This window comes from Misgurnus anguillicaudatus, chromosome 8 (genome assembly GCF_027580225.2).
Source record: "Misgurnus anguillicaudatus chromosome 8, ASM2758022v2, whole genome shotgun sequence".
NCBI lineage: Eukaryota > Metazoa > Chordata > Actinopteri > Cypriniformes > Cobitidae > Misgurnus > Misgurnus anguillicaudatus.
Window position 1 is genome coordinate 25,680,001 of NC_073344.2, and position 19,783 is coordinate 25,699,783.

Sequence of the window (19,783 nt, forward strand, 5' to 3'; positions counted from 1 at the left end):
TGCTGTAAGTTAAAGCAGAAGGTTCCTGGGCTGTGAGTGTGTGTGTGTGTGTGTGTTTGATGTGTGTGTATAATGTGTGCGTGTATGATGTGGTTTTGGGGGGGACCGTGTGTGGCGTCAGTGCGGTCCACTCTTCAGAAGGGCGGCACCGAGTTTAGGAACTCTTTAGGATCTCTCGTGTGTACGATATGTACAGAAGTGTCGATTGGTTTACATGGACATTTACAATTCACTGATGTATTTCTGCTCATATACAGCCATTAAAGGCCGAGCATCTTCATTATCCATGAAAGTTCATCTCGCTGTCCTCAGACGCAGACAACAGAGGTCCGTTGTGCTTTACTAATCTCTCCTCACACCCAAAGAAACACACAAGATTTCAAATGTTTTCCCAAGACCGCATGAAATAAGTCCTACACAACAGCTGACTACACAAAGACTACACAAAGACAGAAAACGGAATCACAAAGAACATTAAAGGTGCATTGTGTAACTTTAAAGAGGATCTCTTGACAGAAATGCAATATAATCTATATAACTATGTTATAAGTGGTGTAAAAACACCTTACACAATGAACATTTATGTATTTATTACCTTAGAATAAGTCATTTTTATCTAGATACACCACAGGTCTCCTTACATGTAGGGCTTGGTATTGGCAAGGGCCTCACGATTAGAGATCGACCGATATATCTGTTTTCCGATATTTTCCCAGATATTTGAGCATTTTCCGATGATCGAATATCGGTTTTGTAATATCGGATTGACCGATAAACGAGAGAATTGCGCGCTGGACGCATCTGAGGAGAGGAGCTCACAGCAGCAGCAGCAGCGTGCACAGCAAATATGACGGCGGAGTGACGCAACTTCATTAAAAGGACTTTGAGTATACTTACTTTGCATATGAGGCATTTATAACACATCTCATCTATGCATTAATGTATGTTTTGTTAAATAAGTTGATATATTAAAAGCAATGTATGCGCAGCTTGTCCAAGAATAGAGACGAACTCACAAAATCACGTGCTGTTCACTTACCGGGGTTGAAGGCTGAAGCTTTTAACAAAATTTACCCTAAGTTATATTAACATTTACCAGATAAACATTATTTTGCTAAAATATCTATATAAATGTCTGTGGATATTAATTAATTATTTATTACCTCCGCAAGCGGTCACAGTTTGATACAGTTAATGCGTGAGTAAATGCATAGATAACAGCGCTGTCAACAGCCATTTCATAAGCTATAACAACAAAATATTAATTATTCTGACATCAAATAACATTACCAGTTAAGAAATTCAGTGATATATAAGCCGTTTTGTTTGTTACTTTCCTGAATGTATTATTCCAGTCAGTGATATTATTTGTAAAACCTCTTTGCTAACTACTTTTTTTTTACTGCTGAAGGCTACATGTTGCTGGACAAAACAACCATATTATATCCCAAAAAAGGCACTTAATCCACCTGTTTTACTCTATAAACTATGTATAACTATGTCAAAAACAGTATAACAGTAAATAAAAATCGGTTCAGCATATCGGTTATCGGGCACATAAGCATCCAAATATTTGTTATTGGCATCGGTTTAAAAAAAATGAGTATCGGTCGATCTCTACTCACGATACAATACAATACATGTCACGATACATGTTGCATGATACAATGTATCACGATACGGTGCGCTGCGTGCTTCGATACATTGCAATACAATACTTTGCTTCCACACGTCGGCTTTGAAAGTTGCAGCCGTTTTTTAATTTACTGCCATTTTTTTCACCGCTAACTTCTGAGACATGAATGGTCGTATATGACAGACAACTGGACAGCGACAACTACAGCAGCGGCGGAGAAGATCGTTTGGCACACACAGAGGGATTTGATGGGTTTTTAAAATGTCGATAGTAGAGATTGAAATATCGATACACTATCTTGGAAAAATGTATCACGATAGTTAGCTGAATTGATATTTTGCACGGCCTTACTTACATGTTTGTTGTCGTCATGTCTCTACAGTACCCCTAAATGGATAAACTGCTCTACAGAGTGCGTTTCATCACTACGTTGTCTCAAACAATAACATGTTTGTCCTGTTGGAGCTACCGTAGCTTCTCATTGCGTTTTGAAATTGAGGTTGCTTGCAATTCACAATCTCACTGCTAGATGCCACTAAAACCCACATTACACCTTTAAAATAATAATACAAATCACACTGAATTTAATTCATCTAAGTTTATAACAATTCATTACTGCACGTCACTCCAAAATAAAACAAGCTTGCATTTTGTGATATTTCATAATAATCAGCTTGTCACATAAGTTATATTACAGTCATGATTTCTAACAGTAATGGCTTACTTAATTTAACTTGTTGAACAGATTAACATGACACCTGATACAAGCTCATTATGACAACTTTTATAAATCTCTTCTCATAATTACATAAAGATTTCATTACATCTATATCTAGAGTTGCATTTACAAGCTATTTATCTTACTGTAGACTTAATTTTGACTTGATTTGAACAGGATTTGAGTTTTTATCAGGAGGTTGAGGCTTTTTTCACTCTCCTGTTGATTTTCTTGTGTATTCCATGATTAAATCTACTTTTATTTACTATCATTGCACTAAAAGTTATTGAAATGGTGATATACTGTATTGCCTTTCTGACTGACAGTTAGCATTAAAATGAGCCTGAAAATGAACCGAGTTCAATTATGTCTAAGTAGAGTGAGTTCATTTTATTTTGAAGAAAGATTACCAAGACAAAATGTTTTGTAAAACAGCATGCACTAATAATATAAACACAAACCGATCATGAATGCATAAAGAAAGTTAATTTTGAATTTATCTAAAAAGAAATGTATGGTTTTAAATAACGTGTGTTTGTGTGTGTGTGTGTTTAAATTGAGCGTAGCAGCTAACTACCACAACTTTCAAACAGACATCAGTCAGTAAAGATAAAGTGTTTACAGCCCGTCAGTCCATCATAACTCTTTAGTGTTTGTTTGTGCTGAAAGTGTGTGCGTGAATGTTTAGATGTGTGTTTGTGTGTTTAGATGGCTTCTGTACTTTCTCAAGCAAATGAAAATATCACCTCAACAAACACATCAGTTGGGTGAATATCACCTCAGTGTGTGAGTTCTGTCCTCAAACAAGATGTAAAAAAGCTGTAAATGAGCGACTAAACTTCTACTTAAACATCTCTCATTTTTACACAATTAGGGGAAATGTTTTAACTCATGTCTTTGATCTTTTTCATAGTTTACAGATCTTAAGGATATATCAGTTTAATATATTTCTTATGAAATATTTCTCTGAAATGATGTGGAGTTCAACCTGAAATATCAGAATTCAGCACAATTTCTTATCAAATCTGAGCACAATTTAAGACATTATTTAGATCTTTTTGGAAAATCTATATGTGAGACAAAAAAAAATACTAGAGAAACATGTAAAGTACAGGAGATCTATGTGAAAGTCTCCATTAAAATGGGAACTAAAACACACATCACGCTTAAGATTATTTTAGCTGTTTCTGTTTTTCAGTAAAGATGCTGGAATAAATATGAGCTCAGGAAACAACTTCTCATGCACACTTGATTATCATTTATATCAAACATTATTCTTATAAAGCACAATGTTTTTATAAGAAATTAACTGCAAATAAGAAATGTGTCTAATTGTATTATTTTGCTGTATCATACTGCACTTGATTTATACTGTATCTGCTTTACATTATTGACATTATTTTATTCTCTCTTTCATGAATAACTGAACTGAACAGAGTTGGACACAGAGATTGATTACTGTATTGGTTACACTTTACAATAAGGGTCCATGAATCATAATTAACTAAGTATTTTACTTATACCTGAACTAATGCTGAGTTAAGACTTTTAGTAATCATAAACTAATGATGAGTCATCATTAACTACAACATGACATGTTTTTTTTGTTGTTAGCTAATGTCTTTATTAACAATGAATCCATGTTGTAGTTTATGTATTATGGCATTAGTTTATGTTTAGTTAGTACATGCCTTAACTCAACATCAGTTAATATTTAAGTAAGAATTAATTTAGGTATTAGTTTATTATGATTCATGTACCCTCATTATAAAGTGTCACCACTGTATTTACTGCCATGTGGACGCAGTCAGAGAGAAATACTTTCAACTTTATTACCAGTTTCTGTGTCTTTATAAAGACATGTTCAGTCAGATATCACACGATGAAACACACACATCCTCTAAATATGACACGTTTACTGTCTCTTTATGTGATTTCGTCTCCTCTTTCTCTCATACAGTCGTTCTCTCCTGCTGCGGCTGACGCCCAGTCCTCTCATTCAGGGAGCTGCGCTAATAAACCTTGGAGCCTGGACTCCTCGCTGTCTCGCTCGCTCGCTCTCTCTCCTCAAATCTCTCTGATTCCTTGCCCAGTTCTTCACTGTTGTCCAAAATGACAAGCGACTCTCTCTCTCTCTCTCTCTCTTTTCCTCTCTTGTTTTCTCGTATTCTGCCCACTATGACAAGACTGTGCCAAAGAAACACACACACATTCGACAGCAGACACACAGCTGGATCCCAGCTGCCTACAAAGGCCAAGGTTTGGAAATCAATGAAGGCGAATGAACAAAAAGGGAAAGAGAGTTAAAATAAATTGGCACTTGACAAAAGAAAATGTGGAGAGGCAATCGTCAGAGAGAAATGAGCGAGTAGAGAAAGAGAGAGAGAGAGAGAGGCGGAAATGAGCTGTAACAACAGCGTTGCATCTACATATCAGGTCAAAGACAGATAACAGAGATGAGAAGTTAAGAGTCTAATGATATTTATTTCTATGTAAAACTGTATCAAATATTCAATCACAAACTTGGCTCAAGTCATGACAAACAAATTTTTCACGATAATGAAAACAAGCCACGCGGCCACCACCCTGAGACGTAACACGTCGTAGTAAAGATGGAAAGGGAAAGCTATTATTACTGGAGTAAGTAACATCTGCCGTTCTCATGCTAATTTTGAAAAGTGTGGATGTAGTTAAACTTTCGCCCGGTCAGATAAAAGCGTTCCACTGTTTTCCGGGGCCAAAGGCCCGTGCCGATCCCGAGTCATGCCGGCAAAACAAAAAGCCAAAGACACACAATGCCTCGGCCTACGGTTTACAACAAATACTGACTATCCTTCGTTTCTCTGTTTGCCAAAACCATTTTAGTTAGTCTGCAGTTAACACACATTAGCAAAAGAGAGATCCTCCTACTTCATTATTTCACATCTTCACTGTTTGATAGTTAAGGAAAAGGTCACCCAAAATGTGTATTATAATTAACTCACCCCCACGCCAACGCAGATATTCCCAGACTTTCTTTCAGTTTTTTTAATATGAAAATATCTTTAACTCTAGATACAGTACAAGTCCCAAAACGTTGAAGATTGGATGTGTTTTATTTTCACACACAGCTGTTGTTTTGCTTCAAAAGATTATTTATTTTCTGGTTACTTTAATGATAGATGAATGTTTTTTTTGGAAAAATTTTGGACAAATGTTTGTAAAAAAAGGTGATAGAAATTTATCAAGAAACTTTAGCTGCAGAACTAACGTTTATTATGAGAGAAATTTCATTTCTGGGTGAACTAATCCTTTAATGTTGAAGAAATTTGCTGTTGACACTTAAGCCATGAAATAAACCATGAACGTTCTAGAGAAGCTGTTTCTTCTCACCACAATCATCTGCTCTACATATGCACACACACACACAACACACACACACACACACACAAACACACACACTTGGGAGAAATATTGTGAATAGATAATGTTGGGCTCTGTGTCTGCAATGTTCTGTGCATCATTCTCTGAGCGGGACAGTATCTCATATACAGTGACCCTTTCATCAAAAAATCCTGATACTTTACTTCCCCCGTGTCATTCAAGGTGTTTATGTCTTTCTTTGTTCAGTCAAGAAGAAATTTTTGAGAAAAACATTCCAGGATTTTTCTCCATCTAGTGGACTTTATTGAACACCAACAGTTTACAGTTTCAATTGAGCTTCAAAGGACTCTAAACGATCTCAATTTAGCAAAATCATCATCATTTTCACACAAAAAAAAAATACTTTTAAATTACAACTTCTCGTCTTGCACTAGCCGTGTGATGCACCAGCACAACCTTACGTATATTACGTAATCCCGTGGAAAGGTCATGGATCACGTATGTAAAACTACCGCTCCAGTGTTTACACATGTGGAGAAAGAGGAGCGTTCAGACGTTGTTGTACTAATTAATGTCTTTGTGTCAGTTTATTGTTAAAAACGAACGTGTAACGTGTGACCTTTCCATGTGATTACGTAATACGTAAGGTTGCGCTTGCGCGTCACACGGCTATAGTGCAAGATGAGAAGTTGTGGTTTAAAAGTACTTATTTTTTATTTTCCTTGGCAAAAATGATGATTACTTTGCTAGATAAGACCCTAATGTTTCGGTTGGGATCGTTTAGAGACCTTTGAAGCTGCACTGAAACTGTAAACCATCGAGGTCCACTAAAGTCCAATATATGGAGAAAAGTCCTTAAAAAAATGTATATCCTTTCTTGACTGAACAAAGAAACAAATAAACATCTTGGATGACATAGGGGTGAGTACATTATCAGGATTTTTTATAAAAGTGGAATAATCCTTTAAGAAGTATTAAAAAAATATTGTCTAAAGTCAATGTCTGAAATTCATTGCATTACATAAGAAAACAGCAAAGCAAGATTAGAAATGAATAAATGATGGTCATTAGATTTAAAGAAAGCTCAAGCACCTTATTTAGGCATGCAAAACAAAAAACTGATCCAAGTAATATGTTAAGTGTGAACTGATAAAAAATGTTTTCTGACAGTATTGTGTAGTTGTGAACCATTGGTGTGTATAGTTACTTCTGTTAAATTTCACAAAAAGGTTATAAAAAGCTTAGAAAGAAATTATCCTTTAAAAAAGATAATTTGACTGAATGGTTCTTCTATGAAGCACCTTTATTATTACAAATCACACTGACAATAGTTCAGTAAAACATAACTAAGTTATCTATTGGAAAATCATCATTTGGGCTCAGACAAATATTTTGTTATCTAACACAATGACATTCACACATTTTTGGAGGCTATTATAAAAACAAATGAAGAGCACACTAAACACGCTATCATTTCACGCCTTTCAAACCGCCTGTCCATCACAAACTTATGTCTGTCTGTCTGGTTTGATGTTGTGAAGGGATCTGAATTACGCAGACATGTTTCTATAGGATAATCAATGCATCTCACTGTTTAAATGAGAATACATTCAGGAGTGTGTTTGTCTGTGTGTGTGTGTGTGTGATGGGGTGGGGTGATAGCCTTTAGCCTGTTAGCTCTGGGGGATCGCACACGGGTGTGAGGTTGACAAAGCTGACACCTTACCCTGCATCCAAATGAGGAACCTTTCTTACACACACACACACACACACACACACACACACACACACACACACACACACACACACACACACACACACACACAGGCCAGCGAGCGTGCTCAAGATGTGAGAGAAAAGTCTTTAATTGGTGTATAACACTTGTAACTGTTAGAAACACAATAGATAAAATGGCTCTAAATGGCACTTTCACACGTTGTCTTTTCTGAAACTACTAACGGACATTTTAACTATCATAAGAACTCTTTATCTCTGCTTTAAGTATGCGTAAAATTCAAGAGCAAAATATAAGAAATACAGTGTGGATGAAATATATGTGGATAAATGCCACAATGAATGTGGATTAGATTGTGTGACTTTTGTGGGTCAGACAAATAAAACCAATAACAGAAGGATGTGAGACCACATGAAGATGTTCAATGATGTTTTCACTTGATATGAAAAAAGCAGAATTTGTGAAGAACGATAAAGGTATTCGGCTCGTGTAATCTTTACTAATAAATCTAACAAATGATGCACAGCATACAGATAAATTATTCTGATGATGATGCATTTAGGTTTATTAATAATCCATTCTGAATGATTGAAACACGATTGACATCCTGACAAAAATCAATAAATAGAAAGTATTTAATCACTTTTGTGAGTTTCATAGGAATTTAATAAATGTCTAATATTTTGTATTTTACATTAATTCTATTATGATCATTGATTTTAAACACTGCTGACTAATCTGAATGTAATAAGCTATTGAGGAAAAAAGGAAATTTGTTTTAAAATACCCCATGGTTGTTTACAAGTGTTCAGTATTTTCCATCTTTGTAAATGGATAAATTAAATTACTAAACTAAACTACACTAAATTAAACTAAACTAAAAACGAACTATTTTATTTAATATACAATTAATTTCCAGAAGTGAAAGCAACATTGTGTGTAAGAATCAACTCGTGGATGTTGCAGAAACAAATGCGTCTGAATGAGAAAATAATGCTGATGACTGCAAATACCACTTCTCACTTTAACAGCACAAACAAACAGTAAAACTCAAATTCATGTCATAAAGTAAAGATATCTGACTGATCTTTCTGATCGGTTTGCTTTTGTGCATGATCTGTAGCCTAGTTTGTAAAACAACGCACATCTGTGTTAGTTTCCGCTAAATAAACTCTTAATATCTGTGTGTGAAAGAATGCGTGCACAAATAAAGCCGGACATTTATAAAGTGTTAATAACAGTGACATACCCTTATTTCTCCGCGGGTTTGCCTGTTTTCTTCGCTTTCCTCGACTTCTCTCTGCCATCTCCTCACAGAATTTGCCCGGGAATGATGCGCTCGGATAAATGAGTGAAGTGTCGCTCCGCATCGCCCGCTGCACAGCGCGTCACTGAAGCCGCGCGTCAAACAAGCGTCTCGAGCGGCGACTCTGTGATGTCATCGTAGGCAGGACCTGACGTGATAGTTTAATGTCATCCCGTGTCACTCCAAACTGTGAAGTGTGTTCATTCAAAAGATAATTTATGCAAAACAATTTTAAGACTTTCAAGACTTTCTATTTGCCTGTGTATTTGATTGAATCGTGTGCATATAAAGTCAATTATTTACCTTGTTTTTGTACATTTAACTTATGTGGGACATTGTAGCCTACTGTACAATGATCTGTACTAATAGTATATGCACACATATTTAAGTAGCATAAGCCTATAAGTAATGCTAAGTTATTAAAGGTTTAAAACCACTATATCAATTACGCAAATAATAAATAATTGCCTACTTACTTTTGCTACTTCATGCATAATTATTATACAAGTCAATATTTACATCCAATTGTATCCAAACACATTTTAGCAATTCCAAACCACATCAATCTTAATAACTACCACTAATATAGCATATAAACATTTATAAATGATATATTATTGTTAATGATGGCTGGAAGTGATCTGCAGGTGTGCATAATTATTATGCAGTTTTGCTTTTACAGGTAAAAGGGCCAAAAAAGGTTTTAACTCGCACTGAAAATGCATTATTATATTCCCACAAGAAAGACGTAATGCTTTAGAAATTGTGACCTTATCCCACTATACCCACTTCTTTATTATATAGCATGCACTTCTAAATTGCAAATATTAATAAATAATATTCATTTTATAATGATTCTTACGTTAAGAAGTCAGCAGAAGTTAAGTGACAATATTGGCCCATTTTAAAGTGAACTAAATCCAAGACTATGTCACAGTTTATAATACAGGCCGTTTAACCTTTGTTCGGCCACTTAAAAAAAAATGGGGGCATAAATTAAGAACCACTTCTCCAGGCACCACTACACCCCTGTGTGTGACCATTAGACAAGAAATTCTGATTGAGGCAGCAGGTCACAAAAACTAGGATGCGTCAAAGATTGTTTTGTTGTGAAAACATAAGTTTGGTATATTTGATGGCATCGTGTGTGTGAACAGTAACCTGAGGATAAATAAAGACTGTAGACTACACAAACGCTTTCATAAGTAGGTATGTGGATGAATCGCACCTGTTCCTGCGCCCCCAATCAGCTCGTGTCCTCCTGTTGATCGCTGTAGGAAGTATTGTATTGTCACCTCCTTTGTAAGAGTAATTGAACGGTAATCTGTTTAGCAACTGAAAAAGAAAAACATCAGAAAACGTCAAACACACCGTTTTAGGACCCCTACCTTGGCATTCACACGCACAACCCCCACGTTCACGCGCAGTGTCATGATAATGCGCGGGGATTGGAATACTTCCTGAGGTGCGCGAGGTAGGGTGGACCTTGATCCCCAAATAAATGATTTTTTCCTTAAGAATTGCACTAAGTTAATGGTTTAGCACTTTATTCCTAATTTCTTGTTTATTATTTTTACAAATATTAATAATATTGCCGTTTTAATTTTGTTCTCTTTTTTCTGAAATTATGCTTTTACCAAATTTTACTAGACAGCAATGCTGAAATAAGAACACTTTGTAATTAATTACACCTTTTATATATTTAGAAAACGTTAAATTATAATAAATAAATTTGTCTTACGTCATGTTTACGTCCTCATTGCGGTTCCTGACAGAAAAAAGCGCGCCAACGCAGTGGAGTCTGAGGAGAAAAATAAACGACCCCACCAGAAAACACTAAATATCGCCATATTGAGATTTAAAAGATAAAGGTTTGTATATATATATTTTATCTGTGAGTTTATATGTAAAACTGATATTAAACGGTAGGAATTATTTCTTTATTAAACCATAGTAGCTTTTGAATTTTGTGATTATCCATAATAATGGAAGGGTTTACAAACCAATGCAATCCGAATTTGTGCATGTGCTGTATATTCATTCTACATATTATAGGCTATGCGTAAGGTTCTCTTACGAAAATTAACCATGGTTTTATACAGTTAAAAAACACGGTTACTGTAGCAAAACCATGGTTACCACATGGTTACAACCATGTTTTAAAAAAACCATACCATGATTAAAGTAGTAAAAACATAGTTTTGCTAAAAGTAATCAATACACCAAAAACATGGTTAATTTTTGAAGGGGTAAGCATGCCATACTGCATAGGATAACGTGAATCCTGTAAGAAAATAGGAAAGAGTGACACATTTAAACAAAATTTTGGCACATTGTGTTTGTTGTTTCTAATGGTCATTTGTCTTCTTATGGACATTGAATGGTGGATTCCAGGTGTATGAAGGAAAAGAAAAGAAGTAGGGATGAGAGGTCACAGCCCTTTTGTCCAGGAGAGGAAAGGAGTTGGAATGGGTCATAAACCAACACCCTGCTGTGGACCAGAGTAAAGAAGAGGTGGGTGAATAAAACTGCCCCAATACAACGAAAAGCCTACTTCACCTCTGCCCTTGTTACATGATGCCAAAAAGTGTTTTTTACACAAATCTTTGGCAGGTTTTTTTGCGCAGTGTGCGATGAGGCTGAAAACTGCTCTCCCACAGTAAGTGCAGGAATCTGGGCACCAAATGGTCAGAGGCACACGAGTACACAGAGGGACGCCCTAGGGTGGGGTATCCCATGGGCTTTCCAGTGTGAAGGAGTTTGGCAGGGGTTCAGAGAGGGAGCAGGGGGTGGAGTCTGCTTAACAGCATATTAAACAGGAGTTAATTATATGCCAGCGCTTGTGACAAAGAGAAGAAAAAGCTAGGAGTTGAATGGGAAACCAAGAAAAGAAAAGTCATTATGCTGGTTTCACTTCTTTGCATGTGAAAACCTCAGCGCTTATTTTGCCATTTCCATTTGTATCAGCATTCTCAGCTCTGGCTTAAGTCAGGCTATAGATCTGAGCTCTGCTAAACCTCGGCACTCTCTCTTTAGAGATTCATTCAGCACTGTATGCTACTTTTAAGCAAAATGGATTTTAATTACAGAAACAAACAGTACATTTCCTATTTATTTCTACTAACATCTGAATGCATCATAGGAATGGCGTGGTTTCACATACAAGGCTTAGCTAAATCCAGAACTATACGCCTTAGTAAAATGAAGATGTTTAAGCATCTTTTATAAAAAGAGGTGAACCGATATCAGACAACTCAATGGCACTGGCATATTTTAAGGTCGGTCAGTGGTGCAAGTTATTTTCTGATGAGGCCGCTCAAACATGTGTTTTAGTCTATAAGCCTTGTTTGTAAAACCAGGGAATAGTTGTTTTATTGTTGCTTTTCTAAAGCATCACTAAAAAGACTACTATATATTATTACATTTTTAAATACTGTGCTAGTCAGTAGCTTAAGTCAAAAGTTCCTCCTTCAAAGCAAGTCACTGGATTTTAATAAGTCGTCATTCGAATGTGTTGAGCAATCATTTGTGTCAATTATGCAAAGTTTAATATAAGCTTTAAAACTAAATCATTCTCATTAAAATCAAAAGATTCCTTTTCCTGAAGGCCTGTAAAAAGAACAGAGAATGGGAGTGAAATGAAGAAGTGCTGAAGATCAGAGTCAGTCTTTTAGAAAATAACTAATGGAGGAATTGAGTCAGCAGAGTTGGCGATGGCCATGCGGAGGGCAGTTCTTCATTGGTTAAATGCTAAAGCCGTATTAAAATCTATAAGGCCGACTCAGAGTACCAGGGACCAGGAGCCACGGCATTATGCACAGACATGCACATACACACAGGCATGTAGTCGAGGAAAATCTTTCTTTTGATCTTATAATTAGGGACAGGGAAGTATGGAGAGGATTATCTTTGTTACAGAGATTTCAGTATTAGCGAGCAAAACATTTCTCTTTGTAACTAAAGGAGGAGGGATCTAATGTGCCAGTGTAACGTAAACCCTGTGATGTGTGGCTATGAAGCAGGACACAATGACCACACAATACTCATGAGCTGTGGTGTTGGCGCCACCTAGAGGACAGCGAGGTGATTCAACCTTAACAATTTCATTTACTTACATATAGGCTGGATTTACAATGCAAATCTTAATGCCCAATTACGATTTGTTGACTACATCCGATTTTTTTGATGGCCCACTTACACCATCTTTTAAAAGTGACTCGTATACGAATTGCATTTATACCAAACACTTGGCGAAACAATTCAAGGTAGACATACTGATCCTCCTGAGCAGCTTAAACCACAGAGAAAGTAAATGTCATGATATGCAATGGACAGACAAAATGATTATACAATATAATACTGCAATACAAGATAATACTGCTTTATTTCTGTAACAATGTCAGCATTACTCTACTATGGCCGCATTTACACTGCCTGTTTGAAGTGACTCAATTCCGATTTTCCCCCTCATGTTGCACAGATCGGATATGACCCACAGACGTGTAAGCAGAAAAAAAACAGCATAAAATCGGATATTATCTGATTGGTTTCAGGCCAAATCGGATATGAATCAGATACATGCATTTGCATCCGCAATGTAAGCGGACAAATCGGTTATACCCATTTCAAGATTTTCATGCGTCATTGAAAATGCAACACTGGCAAAGGACGTCAACTCAGGTGGACTCCACCCGTGATCACATGACTCTTCTTAGCAGCACGTCTTTGGCACGACGACAGCTATGTTGAAGTTTTATGTGTTGTTACAGAAATAAAACTCTATAATCTTATATAATCATTTTGTCTGTGTCCATTGCAAGCCCAGTCTCACGAAATTTTGTTATATAGTCACGTAATTTTTTCATTCTTTTTTCGTGATATCATGAATTTAAGTGTTTTTTTGTGATCGTATAACAAATTCCTGTTTTCGTGTGATTATCACGTACTGGTTATTCAACTGTTTGGTCCTATTTTCTTACCATTGTCGCTTCGGTTTAGGGTTAGATTTACATAAAATGACATCCCTACCCAAACCCAACTCTAACCCTATAATGCCAGGTGACATATAAAACAATAAATTAGAAAAAATAGTATAAACCAATATATAAATTGACATACTAATGCAAGCACCAAATCTAACCTTAAACCGAAGCGACAATGGTTTAAAAATAGGAAAAACCCCGTGAGACTGGGTAGCCATTGCATATCGCAACATTTGACTTCCTCTGTGGTTTAAGCTGTTCCGGGTCAGTATGTCTACATTGAATTGTTTTGCCAAGCGTTTAGTGTAAATGCAGATATTGGATAAAACTCGCTTTTAAAAGATGATGTAAGCAGGTTGTCCAAAAAATTGAATACAGGCAACAAATCGAGCCAAGTAAATCCAGCCTAAGCGGAGCTGTCACCCTTTATTGCGCTGCTAAGAAGAGTCGTGTTATTGTGGATGGCGTCGACATGAGTTGACATCATTTCCAAATGTCGATTTAGTAATTACCTACGACATAGGATCTGTCTGCTTACTTTCCATATGTGGATGCATGTATCCCATTAGTTTCTGATTTATTTCCACCAATTGAATGAGGCCTGAAACCGATCGGAGAATATCATAATCTATCTATTTTCCTGCTTACACATTCGTGGGTCAAACAGACAGTGTAAATGCGGCCTAAGTGGACATATTGGCTCAAATTTTCTGTATTTCTGGTCAAACTAACGCACAGATGTGTGTAAAAGAAAAGAAACAAGCAAAACATTACGATACAGCATCAATTTTCTTCCATCACAGGCTCTGTTTATTTATAAACTGGTATAATATAGTACCTTTGTACAAAAATGTAGAAAACGGTACGCAAAAATATCACTTAGTTTCTTCGTAAATAGATGAGATTATTGCAAATATCATAAAATTGTTACTAGTTTATGAACTTTTGCCAGCAAAAAAAGTTTAAGTGAACTGTGACAGATATAAAAACACACAGAAATGCACAAACCACAACATGTCTTTATCCTTACAAAAATAAGCAAGTGATAAAAAGGACTCCTTTACATTCGTTGTCACAGCAATATGGACGCACATGAGAATCTTATTAGTATCAGGAGCGTGTTTGCACTTTCTCAGTGCCACTTCTCTTTGGTATGCCACAGAAACTGGGATTTTTGAAGACTTGAAATCATACTATATCCCTCTATAACACTCGCTTGATAAAAAAATCTTTAAACTGATTACACACAATGTAGACAACGTGTAGAAACAATAGAGGACATAAAACCAAAAGCTTCATACTCTACACGAGTATGTAAACACAGATGGATCTAACTACTAAGCATGATTTAGTCTGTGGTTACACAAAGGGTGCAATAGCAAGCAACTATTTTTACGTTATGGTCAGTTTTCTTTCTTTTTTTTATAAACCTGAGAACAGACACGTTGAGCATGTTAGTTAAAGTCGATGCTAATAATTTGCTACCTGAATAATAACACTTATGGTTTAATGGCACTGAATTTTGAAGGCAACTGTATTGTCTTCTTGAGTACTTAAGTCTGTTATTGCTAAAACAACACAAGAACAACATAATTACATAAGTATGTTCAACAGAATCATGGTCTTGCAATTAGAGGTCTTCTTGGATCCAAAGAAATGTACCCAACCCAAAATGACCCGAATCACTTTTACCCGAACACAAGGTGCATAAATAATTTCGGTCACACTTTATTTTACGGCATCACTGTTACAGTGTAATTATACATTTAAGTACTAAGTAATAATCATTAACAACATGTACTTACTATAGGGTTGGGGTTAGGATAAGGGTTTGGTTTAGATGCATGTAAATATGCATAATTAACTGTTATTACTATAATAATTACAGGTAGTATGTGTAACAAAGACACCTTAAAATAAAGTATTACCATAATTTCTTTCAAAAGAAAGACCCGACTCGAGACAAACCAGAGAAATTTAGACCCAAGTCCGACCCAGTGGCAATTTTTTAATCGCGTCTGGACCTGAATGTAAACTGCACCGATGTGTTTGCAGTCTGCAGCCTTGCATGCATCCATCAGGCAGAAAGAAACCCAGTGGCCTCGCAACCAAATTGTCTCCCTGCTATCTGACGACGACGCCAAGGTTACGGCTAAAATGTGCATTTAAAATTGATTGATAGGTCTGGCTCAATGAAAATTAACCTACCGCCAGCCACACGATGGAGGCATTAAAAAAGGATTGGATGAACACACACAAGATCTTCTCGAGTCCGTTCGGCAAAAACACATTCATTTTAAATTACCCGAGACCCGATGCCGCTAATATCATACACGACCCGTGTCCGAGGCACATGTAAAACTTTTAGATTCGAAGCCGCTCTGACCTCAGGTTTTCGGATGTAAGTGGGCCCGTGAAGACCTCTACTTGCAATGCGTTGGCCAGGAGTTTGCCTTTATGTTTGCGTACCTGTGTTAAGAGGGTTTCTGGCCTATCATGTACCTTCACTATATGTAACTGCCATACTATATAGAATCTTAATATATATATATACTGTATATATTTATGACTTTCCTCAGCTCAGTGCTGTTGTCAGTGCAATGCATATGCATGTTAGCTTGGGTAATGTAGCGCAGCGCAGACAAAGGAAAACCTTAGAAAAAACGTAACTCAGTGCCGTTACCATTTAATGTACCTGTCTGAAAGAAGACTAGTCAAATAATCAGAAAAACAAACATTAAACCTTTGAATAAATGTTAAGGCTCAAAGGTTCAATGTTGCCTATACCTAGAAAGATTATTAACAAGACTTAAAATACTGCCAGTCCTATAATCTGTCATTATGACAGTTAGCTATGAGTAACACCCTTTTAGCTATATATTTTTAATACTCTGTGTTTATGTGTATGTCCATCTGTCACAATATTTATGTCTTTATCTCTGCCATGTAGTACCTGTGGCTAATCAAGCATTTAGGCCACAGTGATAAAAGGCACTTGAGTCTTGTCTGTATTAATACTAATAGGAACAATGCCAACAGCGTACCCACAAATGAAACCAGCTTCCTTCACATAGTCACTACTATGCTTTACATTTCAATATCGTTATGTGATTCCCATGTGGCGTCTTTGCCAGCCCAATACTAGATATGTCTCGAAAAGATATATTTTTTTTATCTTGCCACCCATTTACAGTCCAATGCTTATATTTACATTTTAACAAAGATTTCAGTCTCACAGTAGTGTCTGGAATGCCCGGTCAATAATAGTTTTAGGCCCTTGTGGTAGCGCCGCTAACATTATATTTTACACCATCAGAATGATTACACCAAACACACAAAATCTGAGATTCCATGTAGGGACATCCAACCCATAAAGGAGCATTTAGTCCACATGCTCACTTGTGTGTAGACGGGAATTAAGAGATGGGTAGGACCCAATTATAGGAAAAAACACCTAAGACAGAGTGTTCAAATATTTGTTCTCTCCAGCAAGAGATGTCAACATAGAGGTCATATCCCCGATGGCCATATTGGAGAGGCCACTGGGTAGCGTAATGGACGTCTGGGGTGTGGTGAGACGAGACGATGTCTGAGAGGAGCATTGGTGGTGTCCCATGGGTTGATTGATTGGACTGTAAGATGAAGGCTCTGGGTCATCAATAATAGAAGCAAAGTCAATCTGAGCATTCTCCAAGTCCAGGTTTTCTAAGGCATTGGACATGGGTGCAGGCTCCGAGTAGGCCATTGATTTTGTAGCAGGGTCTAAGCCTGTCAGATGCTGCTGGGCCATGCATGGACCATCTTGGGGTTCCAACGTCTTCCCTACGTCATGATGCATGTGGATCTGGCCCGAGTAGTACAAGGCATTGTTATTATTGAAGTTTTCCGAATGCTGCTGCTGTTGCTGAACCGGTGGTAACCGCACGGCTCTTCTGGGACTGGCGGTGGAGTGGACGGGGCTGAGTTGAGGTGGGCTGCCCAGGTACGCTCCATTTGTCTGCTGGGAGAGGCTGTTTTGGCGACTCAGAGGCTTTCGAGGCTGAGGCGGGCGTGGCACCATGTCCTGCCCATAGCAGGAGCCCTGTATATTACCTGTAAGCTCTTTCATTGGCACTGAAGCAGAAATTCGATTATGAGGTGGACTCATTGTGTTCTGATTTGGGTAGCCTTGGTAACTGGTGCCGTGATAAAGGGTCTGGTTAGTTTGTTGATGTTGCGGACTGTGTTGCATCATTGCCGTTTGTCCTCCCATGTCCATGCCTTCTGGCTTCCCAGAAAGGCCATCGGATACCCTTTGTTCCTGCTGCTGTTCCCACATAAGAGCCTGCTGCGACTGCACATAGTTTCGCACCATCATCTCCTTCATTTGATGCATCGGCGTCTGCGATCTGCGGCTTTCTGCCAACGCAGAACCTGCACAGCCGAGGCTTATACCTCCACTGCTTGGGAATGATCCAGTCTGGCACTGTTGCTGCATACCGGCTTGAGTACCCATCTGGCCATGATGGAAGTCACAACTGGCATTGGAGGACCTTCCGATTAGGCTCTGGGCTTGTGACTGTGGAGGATATCCCTGCATGTTCCCTGTAAGACGTTGCTGGTGTAGAGTTTTGGTGTTCTGGCAGGAGCTGGATCCTCCAATGGAGGAATGAAACTGCTCTGGTTTTATCGTAACTCTCTGATGGCTAGGATCAGAGGTGGGGTCATATACACCCTGTTGAGGGTATTGCTGTCCCTGCATGCCTGTAGACTGGTATTGCATGCCTGCCTGTGGGCTATGAAGCTGACCGGTCTGTCCCCAGGGCCCATCGCTCGGCTGCCCCTGGCTGGGGTAGTGTGGGCCAGAGGGGCTTAACTGACAGGTGCTCATGCTGTACTCTGCTTGCTGTAGAAGACTGTTTGCAATGTCAGTATGACCCATTACCCCGCCGGCACAGATTCCCTCACGGTGGCCCTGGTACTGACTTTGCATCTGTGGCTGGTAGACTTGATCCATACATCCTAGGCCTTCTTGACCAGGAGAGAGCTGACTGGCATTGTGAGGGTGGTGCTGGTGTTGCTGGTAGCCCATGGTGGTGTTCCCATGAGATTCCATGGCTATGGCCTCCATCATGACATTTTCGGTTATGCTTGGCGGACGCGGCGAGTACATATGTCTGCTTGCACCACTGTCAGACCCACACTGCTGCAATGCATTGCGTCGACTCATGAGAGACACGTTATTCAGGCTGTTAAACCGATGCACCTTGGGCAAGCCATGCGTGTCACTCCCCGAGCGTGCCGGATCACTGGCACGTCTTGTATTGTTACCAGGTGCCTGATGTGGGTACATCACTCCTGTGCCGTATTCAGCATTCGCACTGTGCCTCCTTGTGCCCCCCTGCTGCAGAAATGGAGGAAGAGGCTGACTGTGGCATTCTCTCAGGAATGCAACGTGTCTGCCAGGGGTGCCAGGTTGGTCCATGTTGGGTAGGGGTGTGGGAGGTGGTCCGCCAGTTGCTGCTGCGTATTTAGCCTTCAAACTATACTGTTGTGCAGGGGTGAGACTTGGTAGACCTGGCAACCCACCAACATTCTGGCAAGATCCAGGTCTTTGGCTGTTCTGAGGAGATAATTGGTCACCAGGTACGTCAGTACCCATCACAGACTGGCAGTGACCACTCTGACCGACTTGGGACACATCGCTGGATCGTCTACTTGACAGATAGGGAGAGACCATGGAGGAACGCCGGCTCACGGTGTAGGCAGAGCTGAGGCTACTAGTGCCGCTTCCACGTCGATCGTTTGGTGGACATGGCATACCCATCCCAGTAACTCCTCCCAGTTCAGGGCCTGAAAGCTCCATTACACGACGGTTAGAGAGCAAGGGTGAGGGCGCACACATGCCAATCATCTCTCCTGTTGCTGTAAGAAATTGAAAATAAAGCTAGGTCAGCATGGAAATAACTCGTTTGTGAAATGGTACAAGACCAAAGTCATGGACTTTATCTTATCAATTGTGAATGAAAAGTATATGACAAATCCGCTGCAAGTTGTGTTATGT

At 38.5% G+C, this 19,783-nt stretch overlaps 2 protein-coding genes across 2 annotated transcripts in view; both read right to left on the reverse strand.

The window, feature by feature from the left end:
- Positions 1-10,156, reverse strand: part of LOC129451068 (zinc finger E-box-binding homeobox 2) — a 32,916-nt gene extending 22,760 nt beyond the window's left edge. Inside the window, exons 1-2 of the mRNA XM_055214117.2 lie at positions 9,987-10,156; positions 8,702-8,906 (exon numbers count right to left, since the gene is read on the reverse strand). Coding sequence (XP_055070092.2) covers positions 8,702-8,822 — 121 coding nt within the window. The 5' untranslated portion in view covers positions 8,823-8,906; positions 9,987-10,156. The remainder of the gene's footprint in view (positions 1-8,701; positions 8,907-9,986) is intronic.
- A 4,362-nt stretch (positions 10,157-14,518) lies between these two features.
- Positions 14,519-19,783, reverse strand: part of gli1 (GLI family zinc finger 1) — a 49,116-nt gene continuing 43,851 nt past the window's right edge. Inside the window, exon 13 of the mRNA XM_055213462.2 lies at positions 14,519-19,644. Coding sequence (XP_055069437.2) covers positions 17,195-19,644 — 2,450 coding nt within the window. The 3' untranslated portion in view covers positions 14,519-17,194. The remainder of the gene's footprint in view (positions 19,645-19,783) is intronic.